We start from the raw sequence: 19,973 nt of genomic DNA on the forward strand, positions 1-19,973 counted from the left end.
AACATGGGGGACCAGGGTTGGGAGCAATGTCTCCTGCGACTAGGAGAAGGAGGATAGAAAGAGTGAGCAGATGGTTAAGTGATTTGTGAGAGCGTCTCTGATGTTGAATGGTGGGACTGCCTGGATCTGTGCAATTTAACAATGTGAAAAGAGCGTGAGTGCTATACATAGGAGAGGAAAGAAGCGAGGGGCCAATATGGATGGAGTGTAGAGAGTTAATGCCAGGGCGGTGAATGTGTGTGAATGCAGCGGCCAGGATATAAATTACACAAATGCATATGGTATATATTTGTTGTACTCCAAATGTACAGGGAGTAGATGTATATAAATGTCTTACCTGTCTCCTGCCCTGTCTAACTGCCATGTTATAACTGCCAGAAGTACTTTGATACATGTACTCAGATTACATGTACATAAATGCCACCCCTGCATAAATGCTCCCCCTAGCTATGTCTGAATATATAGGAGGTTAAGGCTAAGTTTGTTTTTTGTTTTTTTTTGTTTTTTTTTGTTGGCTCTCTCTTCTTGTTAATCAATCACACTAAATTGAGACACCAGGACCCAATAAAATGTTGTGGTCAAATAAACACGTGTCCAGCACTACATGGATCATAAAGCACTTTGAAAAGTTTCTTGACCTCACAACATAAGGGGACAAGCAGAGTAAGTTGAAAAAAACTATATACCAGATATAAGCTTGCTGAGTTGAAAACACATAGATAGCATTCAGGATTAACTGCTTGCTGACATTGAATGGAGACACAGGAGTGGATTCAGAGCAGAGATTGGAAAAGCTGGTTACCAGATATAAGCTTGCAGAGTTGAAAACACATAGATAGCATTCAGGATTAACTGCTTGCTGACATTGAATGGAGACACAGGAGTGGATTCAGAGCAGAGATTGGAAAAGCTGGTTACCAGATATAAGCTTGCAGCGTTGAAAACACATAGATAGCATTCAGGATTAACTGCTTGCTGACATTGAATGGAGGCACAGGAGTGGATTCAGAGCAGAGATTGGAAAAGCTGGTTACCAGATATAAGCTTGCAGAGTTGAAAACACATAGATAGCATTCAGGATTAACTGCTTGCTGACATTGAATGGAGACACAGGAGTGGATTCAGAGCAGAGATTGGAAAAGCTGGTTACCAGATATAAGCTTGCAGAGTTGAAAACACATAGATAGCATTCAGGATTAACTGCTTGCTGACATTGAATGGATAGCATACTCCCCAATAGGCACGTAAATGTCCTCAATAGGCAGTATAGGTCTCCAGTAGGCAGGTAAATGTCCCCAACAGGTAGGTAAATGTCCCCAATAGGCAGTATAGTCTCCAATAGGCAGCATAGTTCCCAATAGGCAGGTAAATGTCCCCAATAGGCAGCATAGGTCTCCAATAGGGAGGTAAGTGTCCCCAATAGGCAGTATAGGTCCCCAATAGGCAGCATAGTCCCCAATAGGCAGATAAATGTTCCCTATAGGCAGCATAGGTCCCCAATAGGCAGGTAAATGTCCCCAATAGGCAGGTAAATGTCCCCAATAAGCAGTATACTCCCCAATAGGCAGGTAAATGTCCTCAATAGGCGGTATAGGTCTCCAATAGGCAGGTAAATGTCTCCAACAGGCAGGTAAATGTCCCCAATAGGCAGCATGGGTCCCCAATTGGCATGCTAGACCAGATCCGGCATAAAAAAAAAAATACCAGTACTCACCTGTGTCCCCCGCTACTCTGAAGAGGTGCCAGCTTGATTCTGTCTTCTTCTGGCACAGGCGGCGAGAAGTCATCAGGCCGCGCAGGCAGCGTGATATCAATCACATTGTGCTGCATATGGAGGTCCACGCTTCGCATTGTAATTACAGGGCCTGCCGGCATTGAACTGTAGTGAAGTTCAAAGTCGGCCGGGCCCAGGGACCTGATAAATGTCCTCGGCGGGCCGCATGTGGCCCGCAGGCCGTAGTTTGAGGTCCCTGGCCTAGACCAATTTAAGGTCAATTGACACACACACCTGTGTTTTTGGATTTAGTTTCTAGAACTCTATGTTTGGTGTGCTCTACCGTCTGTCCCTACTGTGTCTACTAGCTTCCATCCCTGCTGGGTTACACTTCATCCGCCCTGCTGCTCCTGAGATTCCTCAGTGTCCCAAGTCCTCACTGCCCACATTGCCTTCCAGCTTGTTGCACCAATACCTGGGGTCCATATTCCACTTGGACCTGGGGCTCAGAGGATCCACCACCTCACCTCTTGAGCCTTGACAGGTGATGGAAAAAAAGATGTCATAGATGAGCACTCTTTTGTCTTCTTTATCATTTCAGGATTAGAGTTTAGTGAATCTCTCAAAAATACGGCTTAATTCTATTTCTGTCTTCTTCTTCCTTCTTTCTTCTTCCATCTTCCTTCTGACTAGGATTTCTGTTGACTAGGCCCCACATTGTCACGTTGCATGTCATGGATGTGCATTTTACAGTACCTCATGCAATAAAGGGGGTTATGAAGCATATCATTGACATTTGTCGTGCCCCATCTCAGAGTGTGGAGGATATTTTATGGAAGACCCAGCTGGAAGGAAGAAAGAAGATAGAGCCTTCTATCTGTTAAAATAGGACCAGAAAAACAGGCAAAGGAGAGGTGAGCAGAGGATTTTTTTAACACCTTCCTGGCCCTGTATAATCCAGAAAAATAATGGCCAGCAAAACACGGATAGCAAAATACATTAGTACTTGCGTAAAATACAAGGTACATGCAATTCACCTCAAATTCTCTATTTAGGACATGACAGGATTAGAACCAAGTTGGGATCATGTCTGTACTAGGTCTCTGAATTTAGATTGTAAACCCAGTTGGAGATAAAAACTTGTGTGTGTCATTCATCTCACTACAACACGGCGATATATGTTTGTGGTGTACATATAAGTAACAGTACAAAAAAATCATGTAAATTCAGTGAGTCTGGATACACAGAATTTGATGTATGTAGCAGATTTATGTAATCGCTATATTGAATGGACAGGCTTGTGTAATCAAGGATAGAACTCCATAAATAAGGGTAATCCTCAAGATTTCAGTTTTGCAAGACTAAGAGGCAAAAGCATTATATTACTTCACTATGACTGTGGAATTTACAATGTAGTGTTTGTGTACTCTCCAAGGGCTGCAGGATTTGTTGATGAAGCGAGTGCTTTAGGGCATAGGTGAAGACCTTCAGTTAAGTAGGTTAAAAGGTTGATGGGAGACCTCTATATTCCGGCATCAAGTCACAGAGCATTCATGGGAATCTTGTCTACAATGTGAGCAGCCAAAGAAATCCATGAAACATTAGACACAAGGTTATGAATGAGTACATAAAGTCTGTCCTTGAAATTCGTGGTAGAATACATATTAATACTGTACGTTCCACATATTTTGACAGTCTTTTCTCAAGAATAATCATTTTAAGTAAACCGTCACTGAAATGTTTACTAGAGAAGTCGTTTGTGTATGTGGCTCTGATCGTGTTTTCAGATATGACTGATCTCATATAGTGGTTTGTCTGTAGTATGGTATCCGCTTGTTGATTTCTACAAACAATTCCTATTTATACTTGAAATCTAGTTCTTGGGACACACGTCTACCCTGCTGCGGCTCTGCTCCATGGAAGAGATGTGTTTGTCTACCTTGGAGAATTCCATGGTGAGGAAACTGCTGCCCAGATGACTGCACTTTGTCTACATAGAGTAACCAAGGTTTTCTTGTTTTTTAATAAAAGGACCAAGAAAAACATTTTACAAGTAAACATAAAAGTGAAAACATTTTGCAGACCATGATTTTCTTATAAGGTTTGATTACAGAAATATGTTTTAGACATTGTTTGACATCTGTGCTTTTAGTTGTCCTGGAATATAAATTATTTCCATTTTTTTATGTAAAAAAAAAAAATATTGATAACTGTACTTAGATTGCACTTACACATCTTTGTGCCAATCAGACTCTTCATTCCCAGACTACTTGAAATGATAGCCTAGCGTGCTGGAAACCAGGCATAGTTAATTGGGTCTATTGGGTGCATTTACGTTTTTCATGTATGATCCTGCATGTATTCTGTTTTTCTGCTACTGAAAAATTGAGAAATAGCACAAAATTTGAATTGGTAATGCAGATATGAACAAAGGCTTACAATTCTCCAGCTCGGTCAAACACTGGTGTCATGATAAATTAATTAATGTATATTTTGAGTGTATAGTAGGTACATGTGATAATTTAAAAACCCTATATATATTGTAACAGGTCTCCACTCTCTGTGGACCAGGGAGTACTCACTTGGCTGGTCGTTGAGGAACACTCAGGGTTAAAAAAAAGTCAATTTGGTTTATTTACACAGCATAAACCTTTCTTCACGAAATTGCATAACATACAGCACCCCGTGCACCGTTTGGCAACCATCCAACTTTTTAGAACCCACTGTCCTCACTGAGCCCAGTGTGCCTAATACGGATCAGTGTCCGTTACCTGGCAGCAACTTCCACATAGGTTCCCGAAGGCCTCCTTCAAACACATCTCACTCAGGCTCAGGTTAGCCAGCACTGCCACCCGTGTTCAAACACACAGGCTCCATCTTGGGTGCGCAGACGCACCCCCATGGATGGGATATGTAGGTGACTAGACCCACCCATCTCTCCAAATCACCTGGAAGCCTTCCCAATGTATAATAAACCCTCAGTAGTAGATCTGCTAAGCAAACAAGCTCAAGTTCCATCACAGGGCCACCCACCTCTATGATACATACCAAAAAAACTGAACTGGGGTAGACTTGAATGACATGCATGATGTAAAAGCATGTTCACACTGGCCATAGAAGCAAGCAAAACCAAAGGAAAAAACAATGTGTGTATATACCCTAATGAAAATAAATAAGAAAAAAGCAAGTGCATTAAAAAACATTGGGTACTTGGTAAACACTGCTTTGATCAAAAAACTATAAAGCTGTCCCACCACGGCAAGGTGTACCCATTGGAGACAGGTTTTAACTGTTAGTGTAGTTACTGTCTCAAATGGGTACACCTTGCCGTGGTGGGACAGCTTTATATTTTTTTGATCAAAACAGTGTTTACCAAGTACCCTATGTTATTTAATGCACTTGCATTTTTACTTATTTATTTTCACTAGGGTATATACACACATTGTTTTTTCCTTTGGTTTTGCATACCGCCCATTAACCACATGACCAGTCGCCATACCACATACTCCACCCCTCTGCCTAAAGCTGCGGGGCTTGGCACTTTCCATTACCAGACCACAGAGCCTTCTTGGTCGCCTTTGATGGTCAAACCGTCTGTCAGCATCGGGCCCTGTCATTGAAAACTTTTGGAACCAGACGTCATCCAACTCCATAACCTCCTCTGATAGGGTTGCCCCTTTGTCGAACCACCCCCATCCCCGGTGGTCAGTACATTGTTGCGATTCCCTGGGACCCATGCTTTCTGTCTGGTCTGACTCTTTGTCCCCACATCCGCTACAGGGTCTCTAGCCTATGCGACTCAGCACTGGGCTAACAAAAGAGTCACTACTTCTAACTCTTCCTTGTCCTCTTCCATCAGGGCACCTTCGGTTGTCTCTGTTGGCAAATTCTCCATCTTTATTACCCAGAGAGCAGTCATTCCATTTATCTTCAGGTTTAGCACTTCAGGTTGAGTACTTCCACACTTAGCTGTTCTACCTCTCTTAGGTACGCCACGTGATATCCCAGGAGTATTCGGATATTCTTAAGGCTCTACAATGATCCGACAATGAAGAATGGAACCATTCCATCTTCACCAGCTACCTGGGCTTCGTCATCAGCCGGAATCCTCACTCTTGCCACACTGGACTTATCTATGATTTCCTCCTGCATTACTCTTGCACGTCTCCCAATAACTTTTCTCACCAGATTTCTGGGCAGTTGAACAATGTCCTCCACCAATTCCAACCAACTTTGATATTTCTTTGCATGCTCCAGACGTCGAGTGGCTTCCTCCTTCCTCAACAGGATCATCCATTTTGTGCGAAGACAGTGTAGGTGCATGTCACTCAGGATAGCCACTCTCTTCACTGTGACTTCCCTAGATGACAGTATAACTAAATGCTTAGTCTCTGGTGCCCAGTACACACTACACGCTTCCACCACCTTTCTAAATTCCTCATGCACAGCCTCATTGGCACAAGGTTCTCGCAAGTCCTCAGGTACCTCTTACTACGCACTTGAAGAGCGAAGTCTCATCCTCTTGGATATAGTGTTTGATCTCCTCGTCTCCTCGTCCAGAGAGTCAGAGAATTTTTTCAAGATGTCGACCTCCTTTGTGAGGCCGTCTGCGTGGCATTGCCCTGCTGGATTTCTTTCTCCCTGGAGGCTACTTCTTTGGTCAGTCTCTCCAGCTCACTCTCCTTCATTGCATTCAGATTGAGAGGGTGCAACAGTTTGTTCTGTAGAGCGAAGAACTCGTTTTTGTGGCCGTCCATGTATTTGTGGAGCTGGGCCTCAGCCTCCTGCTTAGCCTCCTGCTCAATCCTGAGCTCTCGGAGGACTTTATCCAGCTCCCCTGCCAGGCAGCGGTGCTCGTCCTCTCTCCGAAGCTCCTGCTGATTCTTTTTATGGGCGTCTCTGAGGCATTCGTTCTTCTCCTCCAAAACGGGGACAGTTTTCAGAGGGATTGTTCACTTTGTGTCCTCACTTTTCGCATTGAACTAATTTTTGACTCCAAAGCTGCAATTTTCTCGGATTTCTGTTCTTACAGACACTTTAATTCGTCTTGAAAATCTGCCACTTTTTGCTTCTCACGAGAAAACTCTTTGACGAGGTCCTGGAGCTCCTGCGCTTTGTTGCAGCAGGTCATTTCCAGCTGAGATACATGTTCTGCATCCTCCTGCCGAGAAGAGCGCAGCTTCTCCTACAGTCTCCATGTTTTTGTTCGGAGTTCTTCTCCTCCTTGCGATTTTCGCTGTTGGATCTCTACCAGCACCCTGGGCCCATTTTGTCTTCCGCATGTCATCAACTACCTCTGTGCTTTGGTTTGTCAGTGGTAAAGTGACCTCTTTATCGAAGGACATTAACCTTTTTGGCATCTATCCCTTTCTCTTCTTCATCCCTCTTCCCAGAGGGTGTAACCTGTCTTGCCTTTCTGCAGTCACTGTGTCCCCAGCGACGAGAGGAAGACTTACCCAACTATTTTCCTCTTGCATCACAGTCTGAATGGGAGTCACTACTACTCACCCTGTCACCCTGGAACAAGTCCCCACTTAAACAGGTGTTCAACCCCTTTCCTGGAGCTACCCCATTTTTAACGGTCATGCATTTGGTCGCCCCAGCTAAGTCCGTGAGTTAGCCCGACCCACACCTTTTCCCGGTCACACCTAGCTTTGGAACATCAACTTTAGGGAGTGCTACCTCTTCCTCTTTATGCATCACACCACCAGGAACCCCTATAGCTGCCTGCTGTGGGGGGCTCCCTCCCACAAGTTCCAAAACAATTCAATGTCCCGGCCTATTACAATAGGACATGGCAAGTCTAGGACTACAGGGATGTCATGGCTAGTAATAATCGTGGGCATCTCAATGATTACCCTGGACACTGGATAATCCCTAGGGACCCCATGGATGCAGTGGACTTCCATCTTCCTTTCGAGAATCAGCTTGACAGGGAGTGAGGTGCTCACTAGGGTCACCGGGCTCCCTGAGTCCAGAAGTCCAGTCACACATTCTCCATTGACTTCCACAGAACACCTTTGTGACCTCTTGTCAGATGGACAGTCAGTACATATTCCTGGACATGCACTGTTCAGACATTGTTCCCGGCAACATTCCTTCTCCGCATTTGCCACTGCCCTTTTTTCAGTCACAACCCCTGTTTGGGTCCCCGCCCCCTTTCGGGACTCCACTCTCTTTTGGGTCACTGTCTCCTTTTGGGACTCCCCCCTTTTTGAGCAACCATCCCTGTTTGGGTCACTGCCCCCTTTTGAGACTCCACCCCTTTTTCAGCAACCATCCCTGTTTGGGTTGCACAACGTGGATTCCCCTTGGCCCTCTCAGGCCCCTCACCGCCTGTGCATGGCAGTCTATCTGCCCCAACAGTTCCTCACAGCGAGGCCCCACACTGCTCTGCAAGGCTCTGTCTGGCTTCACAAGGTTCTGCACAGTGAGGCTCTGCACTGCTTTGCAAGCCTCTGCGCAACTCCACACCGCTCTGCATGGCTTTGCACGGCTCCGCACCTCTCTGCATGGCTCTGCAAGGCTCTGCACCTCTCTGCAGATTTCGTGGACCTGCCAATCCACAGCAAGCTGCCCGGAATTCGTGGACCCGCCGATCCACAGCAAGTTGTGCGGAGTTCGAGGTCCCGCCGATCCACAGCATTCACCTGCTGTAATCCTCCCAGGTACCTCTTAGACCGATGTCCACTGTCTAGCTCCAACTGTAGCAGGTCTCTACTATCTATGGACCGGGGAGTACTCACTTGGCTGGTCGTTGAGGAATGTACTGGGACACTTAAGGTTAAAAAAGTCCATTTGGTTTATTTACACCACATAAACCTCTCTTCACGAACTTGCGTAACATACAGCACCCCATGTACCGTCTGGCAACAATCCTGCTTTATATAACCCACAGTCCTCACTGAGCCCGGTATGCCTAATACAGATCAGTGTCTGTTACCTGTCAGTGATGTCCGCACAGGTTCCTGAATACCTCTTATCCTCAGAGAGGCCTCCTTCAAACAGGTCTCACTCAAGCTCAGGTTAGTCAGCACTGCCGCCTGTGTTCAAACACACAGGCTCCATCTTGGGTCTGCAGACACACCCCCTTGGGTGGGGTATGTAGGACCCACCCATCTCTCCAAGTCACCTGGAAGCCTTCCCAATGTATAATAAACCCTCAGCAGTAGGCGACTTTGGCAGCAGCCAAGTTTTCCATAGTTGAAGCTGCTTCAGGAAAACATTGTCAGACGTTTTCTTGAGGGGGCTTCACCTGCTGCTCTTCCATCGGTTTTGCAGCTCCATGACTCTGTTCTGTTAAGTATAGAGAGTGGGCGCCACCTGAAGAATACGCATGTCAATTCTTTTAACCGCTTTACTGTTTCCGAACCCTGAAGCAGCTGGATGAAGTGACATAAGACAGGACATGTATACAGCAATGTCCTTTTGGCATTGCTGTGCACTATGATGATTTTACGGGGGCCAACTGAAAAGGATGCCATGTGCACAAAGCCTTAGGGTTCTAGAATTGAATACAATAGCAACTGGCTTTTTTTATCCTCTGAGATGACTGAATGAATGTGATATTCAAACCTTATAATGTGGCTTTATTATATTTGCTTTTTGCTGAAACTCAAATATCCTAAACTATGAAGGTTTATTACAGGATCATTCAATACATTAATTAACAGGTAACTCAGATCTAAGGAAAATGCTAAAGGGACCAGTTTTGTAACATGCTGAATAGGCTCTTAAGACGAACGGTATGTGCATAATAAATGGAAGAAGTAGCTTGAGGAGACATTAGAAGCATTTTCTACCATTTGCGTCTCCATTATAATGGTTCTTTACTTCCTGAGACATTAGTTATTCTGAGTACCTGCTGTAAAGATACAAATGAGACATAAAACATGCACTGGGTTATCAATATTCTACTATTTTGTATTTTACCTTTATATTATAATGTACTATGTGCTTCCAGTATTATTAATGTGGATGGTAATTCTTAAGATAGGAAACTTTCTCTACGCATAACCGAAGACAGTATATTTATGTATATTAGTAATGGATATCATGTAATATTGAAGGGAGATTGTGATCACAAAAGTCACTCGGTGCACCCTTGGACCAGCCGAACAGTTGAATGCAGCTTTCCACATACCATACTTGGCATCTATCTCTGCCCTCTTCTTCGTTGATTGACAGCTTGGGCTTTACTGAGCCAAAGGAGAGTGGAAATAGAGGGAAATCAAGTAGGTGGGAAGGTGCAATGAATTACTTGGCCATGCCAAGGGTGCACTGAGCTCCTGTGTGTGGTGTGAACAGTTATTTTGAGCTATAAAAGATTGCAGTAAATGCAACATCATTAAATGTGTACTCAATGTACACATACAAATACCAAAACGTCGATCCATAGTAAAACATTCCATAATGTGTAGTCTGTGGTCGCTCTATAAATATCTTAGGACTCAAAAATTAAGAAGAAAAAAGACGACCATATAGTCCACTAAAATAAATAATTTTTATTACAATTCAGGTTGAAAACAACGGTACACATACAAATGAATAAATGACGACAAAGTGCTGTATACAACAAAGGGACGCTCAGCCAGGGATGCAGTTGATAAAAAGTAAACTATGATATGAGTTAATAATCAAAAGATGCAAGATATATTGCCAATACTGCTGAGCTTGTAATGGTACAAGCTATACAGTAAGGATAAAGTAACATACGCAAGTGTTACTTAAGATAATCAAGTCTTATAATACCATCACAAATCAAAATGAATATGAGCCCAGTGAAAAACAGAAAAAGTGATATAAACCACAACACAGGTAAAAAAAAAAGGCTACCAAGTGATAATATCGGTACTCATAAGAGCTTGAAAACAAGAGTAGGAAAACGTGCAGTGAAAAAAAAAACACATTAAAGTGAAGTAAGATTGTTAGACAAAAGTGTCAGTAAACTCACTAGATAGTATGGCACATCTGCTCCTGAATGGTGTCCACCCCAACGCGCGTTTTGGCATGTAGTCTTTGTGAGGGGGCTATCTTAGGACTATATATATTTTGACTTAAACAAAATAATGCTTGTGTTTTCTTTTCCAGCTTCTTGCAGAACGATGGCCCTTTGCTCAGTCACCCATAGGAACTTGTCTTTGCAAGCTGGTCCCATTCATACAGAAGGCTTCTGTTGGAATCACAGTGCTCAACCTGTGCGCTTTAAGTGTAGACAGGTACATTAACCACTTATTGCGCATAACTCAGAATGTTTCCTTCCTATATAGATTCCGTTATAATGTCTAAGACTAATGGGAAAGTTGTATTTGCCGCTAGAGAAACAACTAAACTAGGTTAACAGTCTAAAGACCATATTTTTGGTAAAATGGATAGCAGAATCTTGGGCCACATGTGGATCTCTGTTAAATGAGCTTTAGAACAAGAATATATGTCACTCTTTAATGATAGGTGCTCGGATAGGAGACGACTCCATATATTCAATACACAAAAAAGCTGGCAATCTCCAATGTGCAACAAAGAAAATGTAGCTTTACTGGAACAGCAATCCAGATTAATGTAACATTTCAGTCTAACATTAAGACCTTCCTCAGATTGGAAAGCCATGCTAAATGAGGAGTGGAGTAAGGCGCAAAATAGGAGCCCACATCACTAGGGCTGTAACCCATTTTCTACTTTGCGCCTTACTTCATCCCTCATTAAGAGTGGCTATCTAATCAATTTGGAATCTGTCTGAGGAAGGTCTTAATGTTACACTGAAACGTTACGTTTATCTGGATTGCTGTTCGAATAAAGGTACATTTTTTTCATTGCACATTGGAGAGTGCAGGATTTTTTTGTGTATTAAATTAGCTTTAGTTATGTACAATTTAATTATTTCTAGCTCTAAGGAAAGTAAGAAGTAGATGATCCGATGGTAGATGAAATTATCACAAAGGGTGGGAAATATAACTGAATAAGGGGAAGGTGTAACATTAATGTTCTATGATATCACTGAAAGAAACATTAGGTCATCTTGATTTAGTGGTATCGTATCTTGCAGCCTATACAAGAACAATATAGTTCTTATTTTTGGACCTGCATAGAGGGAACTTCTAATTACACTGTCTATACAGTTATTCCCTTGTTTGACATTTCTCTCAAGATTTCTTCCCGCAATCAGGAAGCCTAAATTCCTGCTGGTTTTCGACGTGGCAGTATCTTGAAAGGGTAGGTTCCCCTCTAGTTCAGAATTGGCAGAACTTTGGCTGGGATGTCCCAAGGTCTTTGTATTGGCTTACGGAATTCTGACAGATGGCTATTTACACCAGATGCAAGATGATAAAAGCATGATGCTTTACTTAACCATAATGTGTTATTCCTTATTATTTTTTCTGAAGAGGATTCATGATGGCTTTTTACAGGGGATTCAATAGAACAAGTTTTTATTAGAACATTTCCGACCATCTGTTAGCACTCAGACAACAACATTTAACATGACTTTCAATAGTGAATAAACATGAGTGGAGATGATCTGGCAGTGAGATGTTCATAATGGCAATGAGCAGAAATAACTAGTGCCAATCTTTTAGATGTTTTTGCATTTTGGATCAAACTTAATTAAATTACATTTATCAGTACATGAATCTATCAAAGCATATTGTAAATGCAGAAAGAAAATATAATTATGTTGTATAATCTGTGCATGCCTGGAGCTATGACCACCTAAAGGCTTTTCATTTATTCTAACAGTATATTTTATAATTTCCTCAGTATAACCGGTTCACAGTACATGAATAATCCTAACATCTGTACAAACAGTTAAACTGATAAAAATCTGACTTGAACCACATATACTCTATGCATAATATAGGAAAATGTGATCATCGCTCCAGCAACTTTGTTGATTTAATTAGAGAAGGACAGTCATGGATAACAAATCTTAATGGCTTTTTATTCACTATTTTTTAAATGTCGCAAAAAAAGACTAATAATCTGCCATCAATCAGAATCCAATGATACTGCATCACAAGTAAAAAGCATGCTCCCAAAGCTTCATAGAAATATGTCAAGCCACTGAACCCTCTTGCCTGAATTCTTCCCCCAGTAACAAAAGTGTGTAATCTTTATTAGCATATAACTTATCAAGTATTTTAAAGGAAAACCACTTTTGCAACCATTTCTCCATAATGTTCTGATGCATCTAAAAAAGTCATAAAGAAAAAAAATCAGCCATTTGATTTCTATAGCTCCTATATGTCTTCATGGTAACAAAAGAACAAATGATCTGTAGTCCACTAATTCTTGTTAATCTACCAAATGTAAGAGAGAGGAACAGTTGGAAGATTAAATGATCAGACTACAAAAAATCATTTGTAGTCTGTTACCAAAGTGACAGTCATCTTGATAATCTTCTTTATAGAATAACACATGCGATTAATGTGGTCTTCATGTGTTACTCATAGACCAAAGACATCAAGATCTGATGATGATACAAATCAAATAATCATTCAATAATTTAGCACTACTAATACTTAAAGAGGACTATTCACCAAATGTTGCATATTGAACTGGACACATAATGTATTAGTGGCTACAGAGCGCAATAAAACATTTTTGAGTGTTTTTTGCCTGTCCATTGTGGAGATATTAGCAATCAATATATATGGCACCTAATGAGTTAAATTTTGCTAATTCTAAGTAGTTGTCATCAAATAGTTTTCACTTGGGGCATGTAATTCTCCCAGTATGACACTGACCAATCATAAGCAGGCAGTAACACACTGGAAAAAGAACTCTGATCTCCTGGTCTAACCTCCTGCATGATTAGAAAGTGCTGGAGAGTAGAACACATAACTAACACCTTTCAGATATTGTCAATATATTAACAGAGCAGGCTGTCATTTTATGTCTCAGAGTAGCAAGCTCTGCTCTTACTGCAGTCTGTTTCCAAGTTGCTGTGAGTACAACAGACATAAGTGTCAAATTGACACCTGTGAGCTCATCTCTAGACAGACATAGTTAGGGGAGGAGCAGTACAGCAGAAGTGATAGTGCTATGAGAGGAAGGGAGTTGATGGAAAGATTTGTAATGTGATAGAGGTAAATTCAAGAACCTTATCTAAAGCATGTTAGTCATCTGTGCTCAACTCCCAGCACTTTCTAGTCATGCAGGAAGTTAGACCAGGAGTTCAGGGTTGTATCATTATACCTCACACACTGAGAAACTTGTAAGTAGAGATGGGCGAACCCGAACAGTAAAGTTCGGCATCCATACCAAACACCTACTATTAGGGCACGGATACCGAACACGAACTTCACCAGGAAGTCCATGTTACTGTTCAGGTTCGGCCTCCCCGAACATCGGATGTTTGTTGTGCTGTCATGCACATAGCAAACACTGCTTCTGATCTGCAATAACATTTTCATCACCTGTCAAACAGCTGCGGTTCTTACGCTGTCAAATGACAGCATGAGCCCACAGCTGTGATCGAAGGTATAAAGTTTACTTTATACTTCGGTCAATGGTGTCGGCTGATGGGATTACTGCTCCCATCAGCCGATGCTTGCTGCCACTAATAACAGTGACTTCCCCTGTATTTTTGATAACCAGCCAGGCAAAACTCACATCTGTGGGCTGCAACCCTCAACTGTCAGCTTCAGCAAAGCTGTTTATATAGAATAGAGGGGCCTCCACTTTTTTTAATTATTTAATATGGCGCCCCCATTTTTGACAACCAGGCAAGATAAAGCAGACAGCTGGGGGCTGGTATATTCAGGCTGGTAAGGTGCCATGGATATTGGCCCCCCAGCCTAAAAATAGCGGCTGGTAGCCGCCCAGAAAGGGCGCATCTAATTCTGGCACTTTGCCCTACTCTTCCCACTTACCCTGTAGTGGTGGCAAGGGGAGTTCATATTTGTGAGGTTGATGTCACCTTTGTATTTTCACATGACATCAAGCCCACGTATTAGTAATGGAGAGGCATCTATAAAATGCCTATCCATTACTAATCCTATAGTTATATTGTAAATAAACACACAGCCAGAATAAAGTCCATTATTTGAAATAAAACAAAACACACTTTTAGTTTTTTTATTTAAAAATAGCAAACACATTTAAACACACCTAATGCTCATTCTTTTTAATCCCTCATCTCCTGTAATAAAACAAAAATAAAAAAGCAACAATATCCCTCACCTGTCCGTCATTCTGTCCCATGCCATAATCCAAATCTGGGGGATAAACCATTTTCAACCTGGATAGTGCCAAGATGTGACTGTCCAGGCTAAGAACCACTAGGAAATGCTGCGAGCGCAGCATCAGTGACTAGTAGTGACATCACCGAGGATACCGCTGGTCACTGAGATGTTTTCAGTTGTGAATTCGCTTTCTGGCCTACCTCTGGTTACTACTGAAGGTAGTGAGCTGGTCAAATTGACACAGGGGTTGCAAGTTCTCATTCTGGGCTCCCTCTGGTGGTTACTGGAGGTAATGGAGCTGATCTGATTAACCACCTGATACTGAGGATGACGATTGGAGATCTGGGGTTTCAGACTGGATTTAAGACAGCCGACTCCCTCTATCCCTGCTGGTGATTTTCTTCCTGCCTCCTGAGGTCTTAGTTTCCAGCTCAGTCCCTGCATGTTCGGCTAAGTGTTTATTTACTATTCTTTTTACATTTGATCTGGTTTTGTCTATGTCAGTTTTGTATGGGTCAGCCAGCTCCGGCTGGGGCTGTGCTGAATCACCATCCATATGTTACTGCTTGTGCCAGTTTGTTTTTGTCCCTTATTAGATTGGCCCCTTTTTGCTTTGCTTTCAGAATATACCAGAGTGCTGATATAGTGGGCGAAGTCGTGCGACTTCAGTATTTTTTGCATCAGACGTGTTGGACTTTTTTGCAGGGTTTTCTGCATGATTGTAGACAGTGTCTTTCCTTTCCTGTCCTGTCTAGTCAGTGTGGGCCCCATCATTTGCTCAGTCTATTTCCCTACCTGCGTTTGTGTTTTCATCTTGTCTCACCAACAATATATGTTTGGGGGCTATCTATTCCTTTGGGGTCTGCTCTGGGGCAGTTTAGATTTCCCCTTTCTTGCTTTAGGCTTAGTTAGCTCTCCAGCTGTGCCGAGGCGTCTAGGATCATCGTAGGCACGCTCCACGGCTACTGCTAGTTGTGTGGATAGGATCAGGGGTCTGCAATCCGCTTAGATACCAACCTCTCTGGTTTTCTGTGGCTTAGCTTGGGCTTGCTCTCCTCCTCGGTGACCCAATCATAACAGAATCACCAGCATAACCGTAGACTCTAGGGTACTCAAAAGAAGGAAAGAATTGTTAAAAATAAGTGTCAGAATTTTTTTATATATTTTTCCTCTTTTTCTCTGGGGCCGTCGGAGGATTTTTTTCTTAATGGAGATTAAGCAATTGTCCGATCGGGTTGCGCAGCTCGCTGCTGAAGTGCGGGGAATTTCTGCCTTTCTCGCTCAATCATCTGCTGTTGAACCAAAGATTCCTACTCCTGATGTGTTTTCTGGGGATCGGTCTACATTTTTGAATTTTAAGAATAATTGTAAACTATTTCTTGCCTTGAAGCCTAACTCATCGGGGAGCTCTGTGCAGCAGGTTAAAATTGTCATCTCCCTGCTGCGCGGCAATCCCCAGGATTGGGCTTTTTCTCTGACATCTGGAGATCCTATTCTGACTAATGTGGATGCATTTTTTCAAGCCTTGGGGTTGTTGTATGATTAACAATGCTATTGATCAAGCTGAGAAAACCTTATTGGCATTGAACCAGGGTCAGGATTCTGCAGTTATATTGTCAAAATTCCAAAAGTGGGCGGTTCTTAATAAATGGAATGACGATGCCCTAGCAGCTCTCTTTCGGAAGGGTTTGGCAGAAACCATAAAATATGTTATGGTGGGATTTCCTGTTCCCTCTGGTCTTGACGATTCTATGTCATTGGCCATTCAAGTTGATCGGCATTTACGTGAACGTAAAACTACATGAGAGGCGCTGCCACCTTTTGAACGAACGTCTGAACCCATGCAATATGATAGGGTTTCGTCTAAGGTGAAATGTCAGGAGTTTAGAAGGCGTAATAAGCTGTGTTTTTTCTGTGGAGACGCCTCTCATACTATTTCTGTCTGCCCTAAACGAGAAAAACGTTTTGCTCACACATTTGCCGTGGGCAGTGTACAGCCTAAGTTCCTTTTGGCAATTACTCTGATCTGCTCCTTGTCTACATTTTCCACAAAGGCTTTTGTAGATTCAGGAGCAGCTTTGAATCTGATGGATTTAGACTTTGCTAAACATTGTGGTTTTCCCATGATACCCCTGAGGACTCCTATCCCTTTGAGGGGTATTGATGCTACTCCTTTGGCAGAGAATAAACCCCAGTTTTGGATGCAGGTGATAATGTGGGTCGCCCCGGACCACCAAGAAAATTGTAAATTTTTGGTGTTGCACAATTTGTATGATACTATTGTTCTGGGTTTTCCCTGGTTGCAAACTCATAATCCTGTTTTGGATTGGAAATCTGTGTCTGTGGTGAGTTGGGGTTGTCAGTGTGTTCTTAGGGACACTCCTGTTTTCTCCACCTCTCCCCAGTCTCATGATATTCCTGATTATTTGGCTGATTTTTCTGATGTATTTAGTGAGAGTAAGTCTGCGTCTTTGCCTCCTCATAGGAGTTATGACTGTGCAATTGAGTTAATGCCCAGGTGTAAATTTCCCAAGGGTCGGCTTTTCCACTTATCGGTACCCGAACATGATGCTATGCGATCTTATTTCAAGGAGTCGTTGGATAAGGGTCATATTAGACCATCCTCTTCACCTTTAGGTGCTGGGGGGGGTTTGTGGCCAAGAAAGATGGTTCAATAAGGCCTTGTATTAACTATCGTTCCCTTAACAAAATCACTGTTAAATATCAGTACCCGTTACCCCTGATTTCAGATATATTTTCCGGAGTTAAAAGTGCCTGTTGGTTTACCAAGCTTGACCTCAGGGCGGCGTATAATCTTAAATTGAACAAAAACTATATCTCATGGGAATCAGAACATGTAAGGTGAACATACAAATCCCCTTAAAAACAAATTTATTCAATATGCATTAAAAACACACCTTCCCAGTGAATCATTGGCAAATGCCACAAATGAAAAGAGACCTAATCTGAGATGCTGCACAGCCCTATAATAAGGCTATCTGATACCTTCCTAGCCGTGGAGGTTGGCACTCTAGAAGTACGAATCTGGCGCCCCCACTCAACGAGGACTGTCCCTCACTCCCCTACCAGTTCCTGATATGACAGGAGGGAAAACAATAACCAAATAGTGCAGAAATGAAAATTCAAAGTGCCCTACAGCTACTGCAGGATCCCAGACAAACAATACACAAATATTAAAAACTGAGATACATCCACACCATGATGTATTAAGACCAAGTGATATGCCAAAACGACATGCAATAGAAATCGGCCCCCCTTTTGGGGTATAAATTAGATATAATATAATAGAAGCGGTCATTTATCATGCGTAGCAAAGCCCCGACCATCAAGCAGCATCATGGTATCAGCTATGGACATCAATACTATCGGTTATTCCTCCTGATGAACCGCTATAGGCAGTCTCTGCTTCTGACATTCATGCCGATAAATTGGTTCATGCTTTTTACCGGGCACATCCTGATTGGCCTGGTGGCGTGGATGAGGGTTCGGTGACCCCTCCTCAAGGGGGGGTACTGTTGTGAATTCGCTTTCTGGCCTACCTCTGGTTACTACTGAAGGTAGTGGAGCTGGTCAAATTGACAGAGGGGTTGCAAGTTCTCTTTCTGGGCTCCCTCTGATGGTTACTGGAGGTAGTGGAGCTGATCTGATTAACAGAGGCTTGCCACCTGATAATGAGGACGACGATTGGAGGTCTGGGGTTTCAGACTGGATTTAATACAGCTGACTCCCTCTATCCCTGCTGGTGATTTTCTTCCTGCCTCCTGAGGTCTTAGTTTCCAGCTCAGTCCCTGCATGTTCAGCTAAGTGTTCATTTGCTATTCTGTTTACATTTGATCTGGTTTTGTCTATTTCAGTTTTGTGTGGGTCAGCCAGCTCCGGCTGGGGCTGTGCTGAAACACCATCCATATGTTACTGCTTGTGCCAGTTTGTTTTTGTCCCTTATTAGATTGGCCTCTTTTTGCTCTGCTTTCAGAATATACCAGAGTGCTGATATAGTGGGCAAAGTCGTGCTACTTCAGTATTTTTTGCATCAGATGTGCTGGACTTTTTTGCAGGGTTTTTTGCGTGATTGCAGACAGTGTCTTTCCTTTCCTGTCCTGTCTAGTCAGTGTGGGCCCCATCATTTGCTCAGTCTATTTTCCTACCTGCGTTTGTGTTTTCATCTTGTCTCACTGACAATATATGTTTGGGGGCTATCTATTCCTTTGGGGTCTGCTCTGGGGCAGTTTAGATTTCCCCTTTCTTGCTTTAGGTTTAGTTAGCTCTCCGGCTGTGCCGAGGCGTCTAGGATCATTGTAGGCACGCTCCACGGCTACTGCTAGTTGTGTGGATAGGATCAGGGGTCTGCAATCTGCTTAGTTACCAACCTCTCTGGTTTTCTGTGGCTTAGCTTGGGCTTGCTCTCCTCCTCGGTGACCCAATCATAACAGTTTTCCCAGCTGGGCCAATAAACTTCGGTGACCTCGGTGAGATCATTGCTAGCACAGTGAGAAGAAGTCTCGCAGTGCAGAGGCAAGTTCATCGCAGTTCAAATTCACCACAATGAAATTCTCCCAGTGAACTGTGGTGAACTCACCTCTTCGCCGTGAGACATTTTCTCACTGTACTAGCGGTGATCTCACCAAGGTCACAGCAGTTTATTGGCTGCATGACAATGTGGTGGAAAACACTGGATGTTCAGGCTCTCCATTCAAGTGCATGGGGCCTGGGTTTGGGTTCTGGTCCAGGTACTGTTCTGGTACCCGAACCCAAACTTTTTGTAACTATTCGGCCGCACCCGCCGGACTCTAACATGGTGTCCGCCGGACTCGAACATGGTGTCCGCCCATCTCTAATTATAAGCTATGGAGAGTGTGTGTTCTTTCCTTTGAGTGTTGCTGCCTACTTATCATTGGGCAATGTAATACAGGGAGAAGATGTACATGACCCCAGTGAAAAATATTTGATAGTGCCCAGTTGGACTTGACAAAAGTTAATTTTTTAGGTGCCAAATGCAAGGAAAGGTAAATAAGAGGCAAAATTAAACAAAAAAAAAACATTTTATTCTGCTCTGAAGCCAG

General features: G+C 42.9%; 1 protein-coding gene across 2 annotated transcripts in view; it reads left to right on the forward strand.

The window, feature by feature from the left end:
* The window catches only part of EDNRA (endothelin receptor type A), a 114,268-nt gene that overhangs the window by 37,858 nt on the left and 56,437 nt on the right, over window positions 1–19,973 (forward strand). For both annotated transcript variants that reach the window (XM_073576239.1, XM_073576238.1), the window contains exon 3: window positions 10,805–10,932. In XM_073576239.1, the coding sequence (XP_073432340.1) occupies window positions 10,805–10,932 (128 nt within the window). The remainder of the gene's footprint in view (window positions 1–10,804; window positions 10,933–19,973) is intronic.

The sequence above is a fragment of the Dendrobates tinctorius genome, unplaced genomic scaffold (genome assembly GCF_039654945.1).
Source record: "Dendrobates tinctorius isolate UK_male_01 unplaced genomic scaffold, ASM3965494v1 ptg000008l, whole genome shotgun sequence".
Taxonomy (NCBI): Eukaryota; Metazoa; Chordata; class Amphibia; order Anura; family Dendrobatidae; genus Dendrobates; species Dendrobates tinctorius.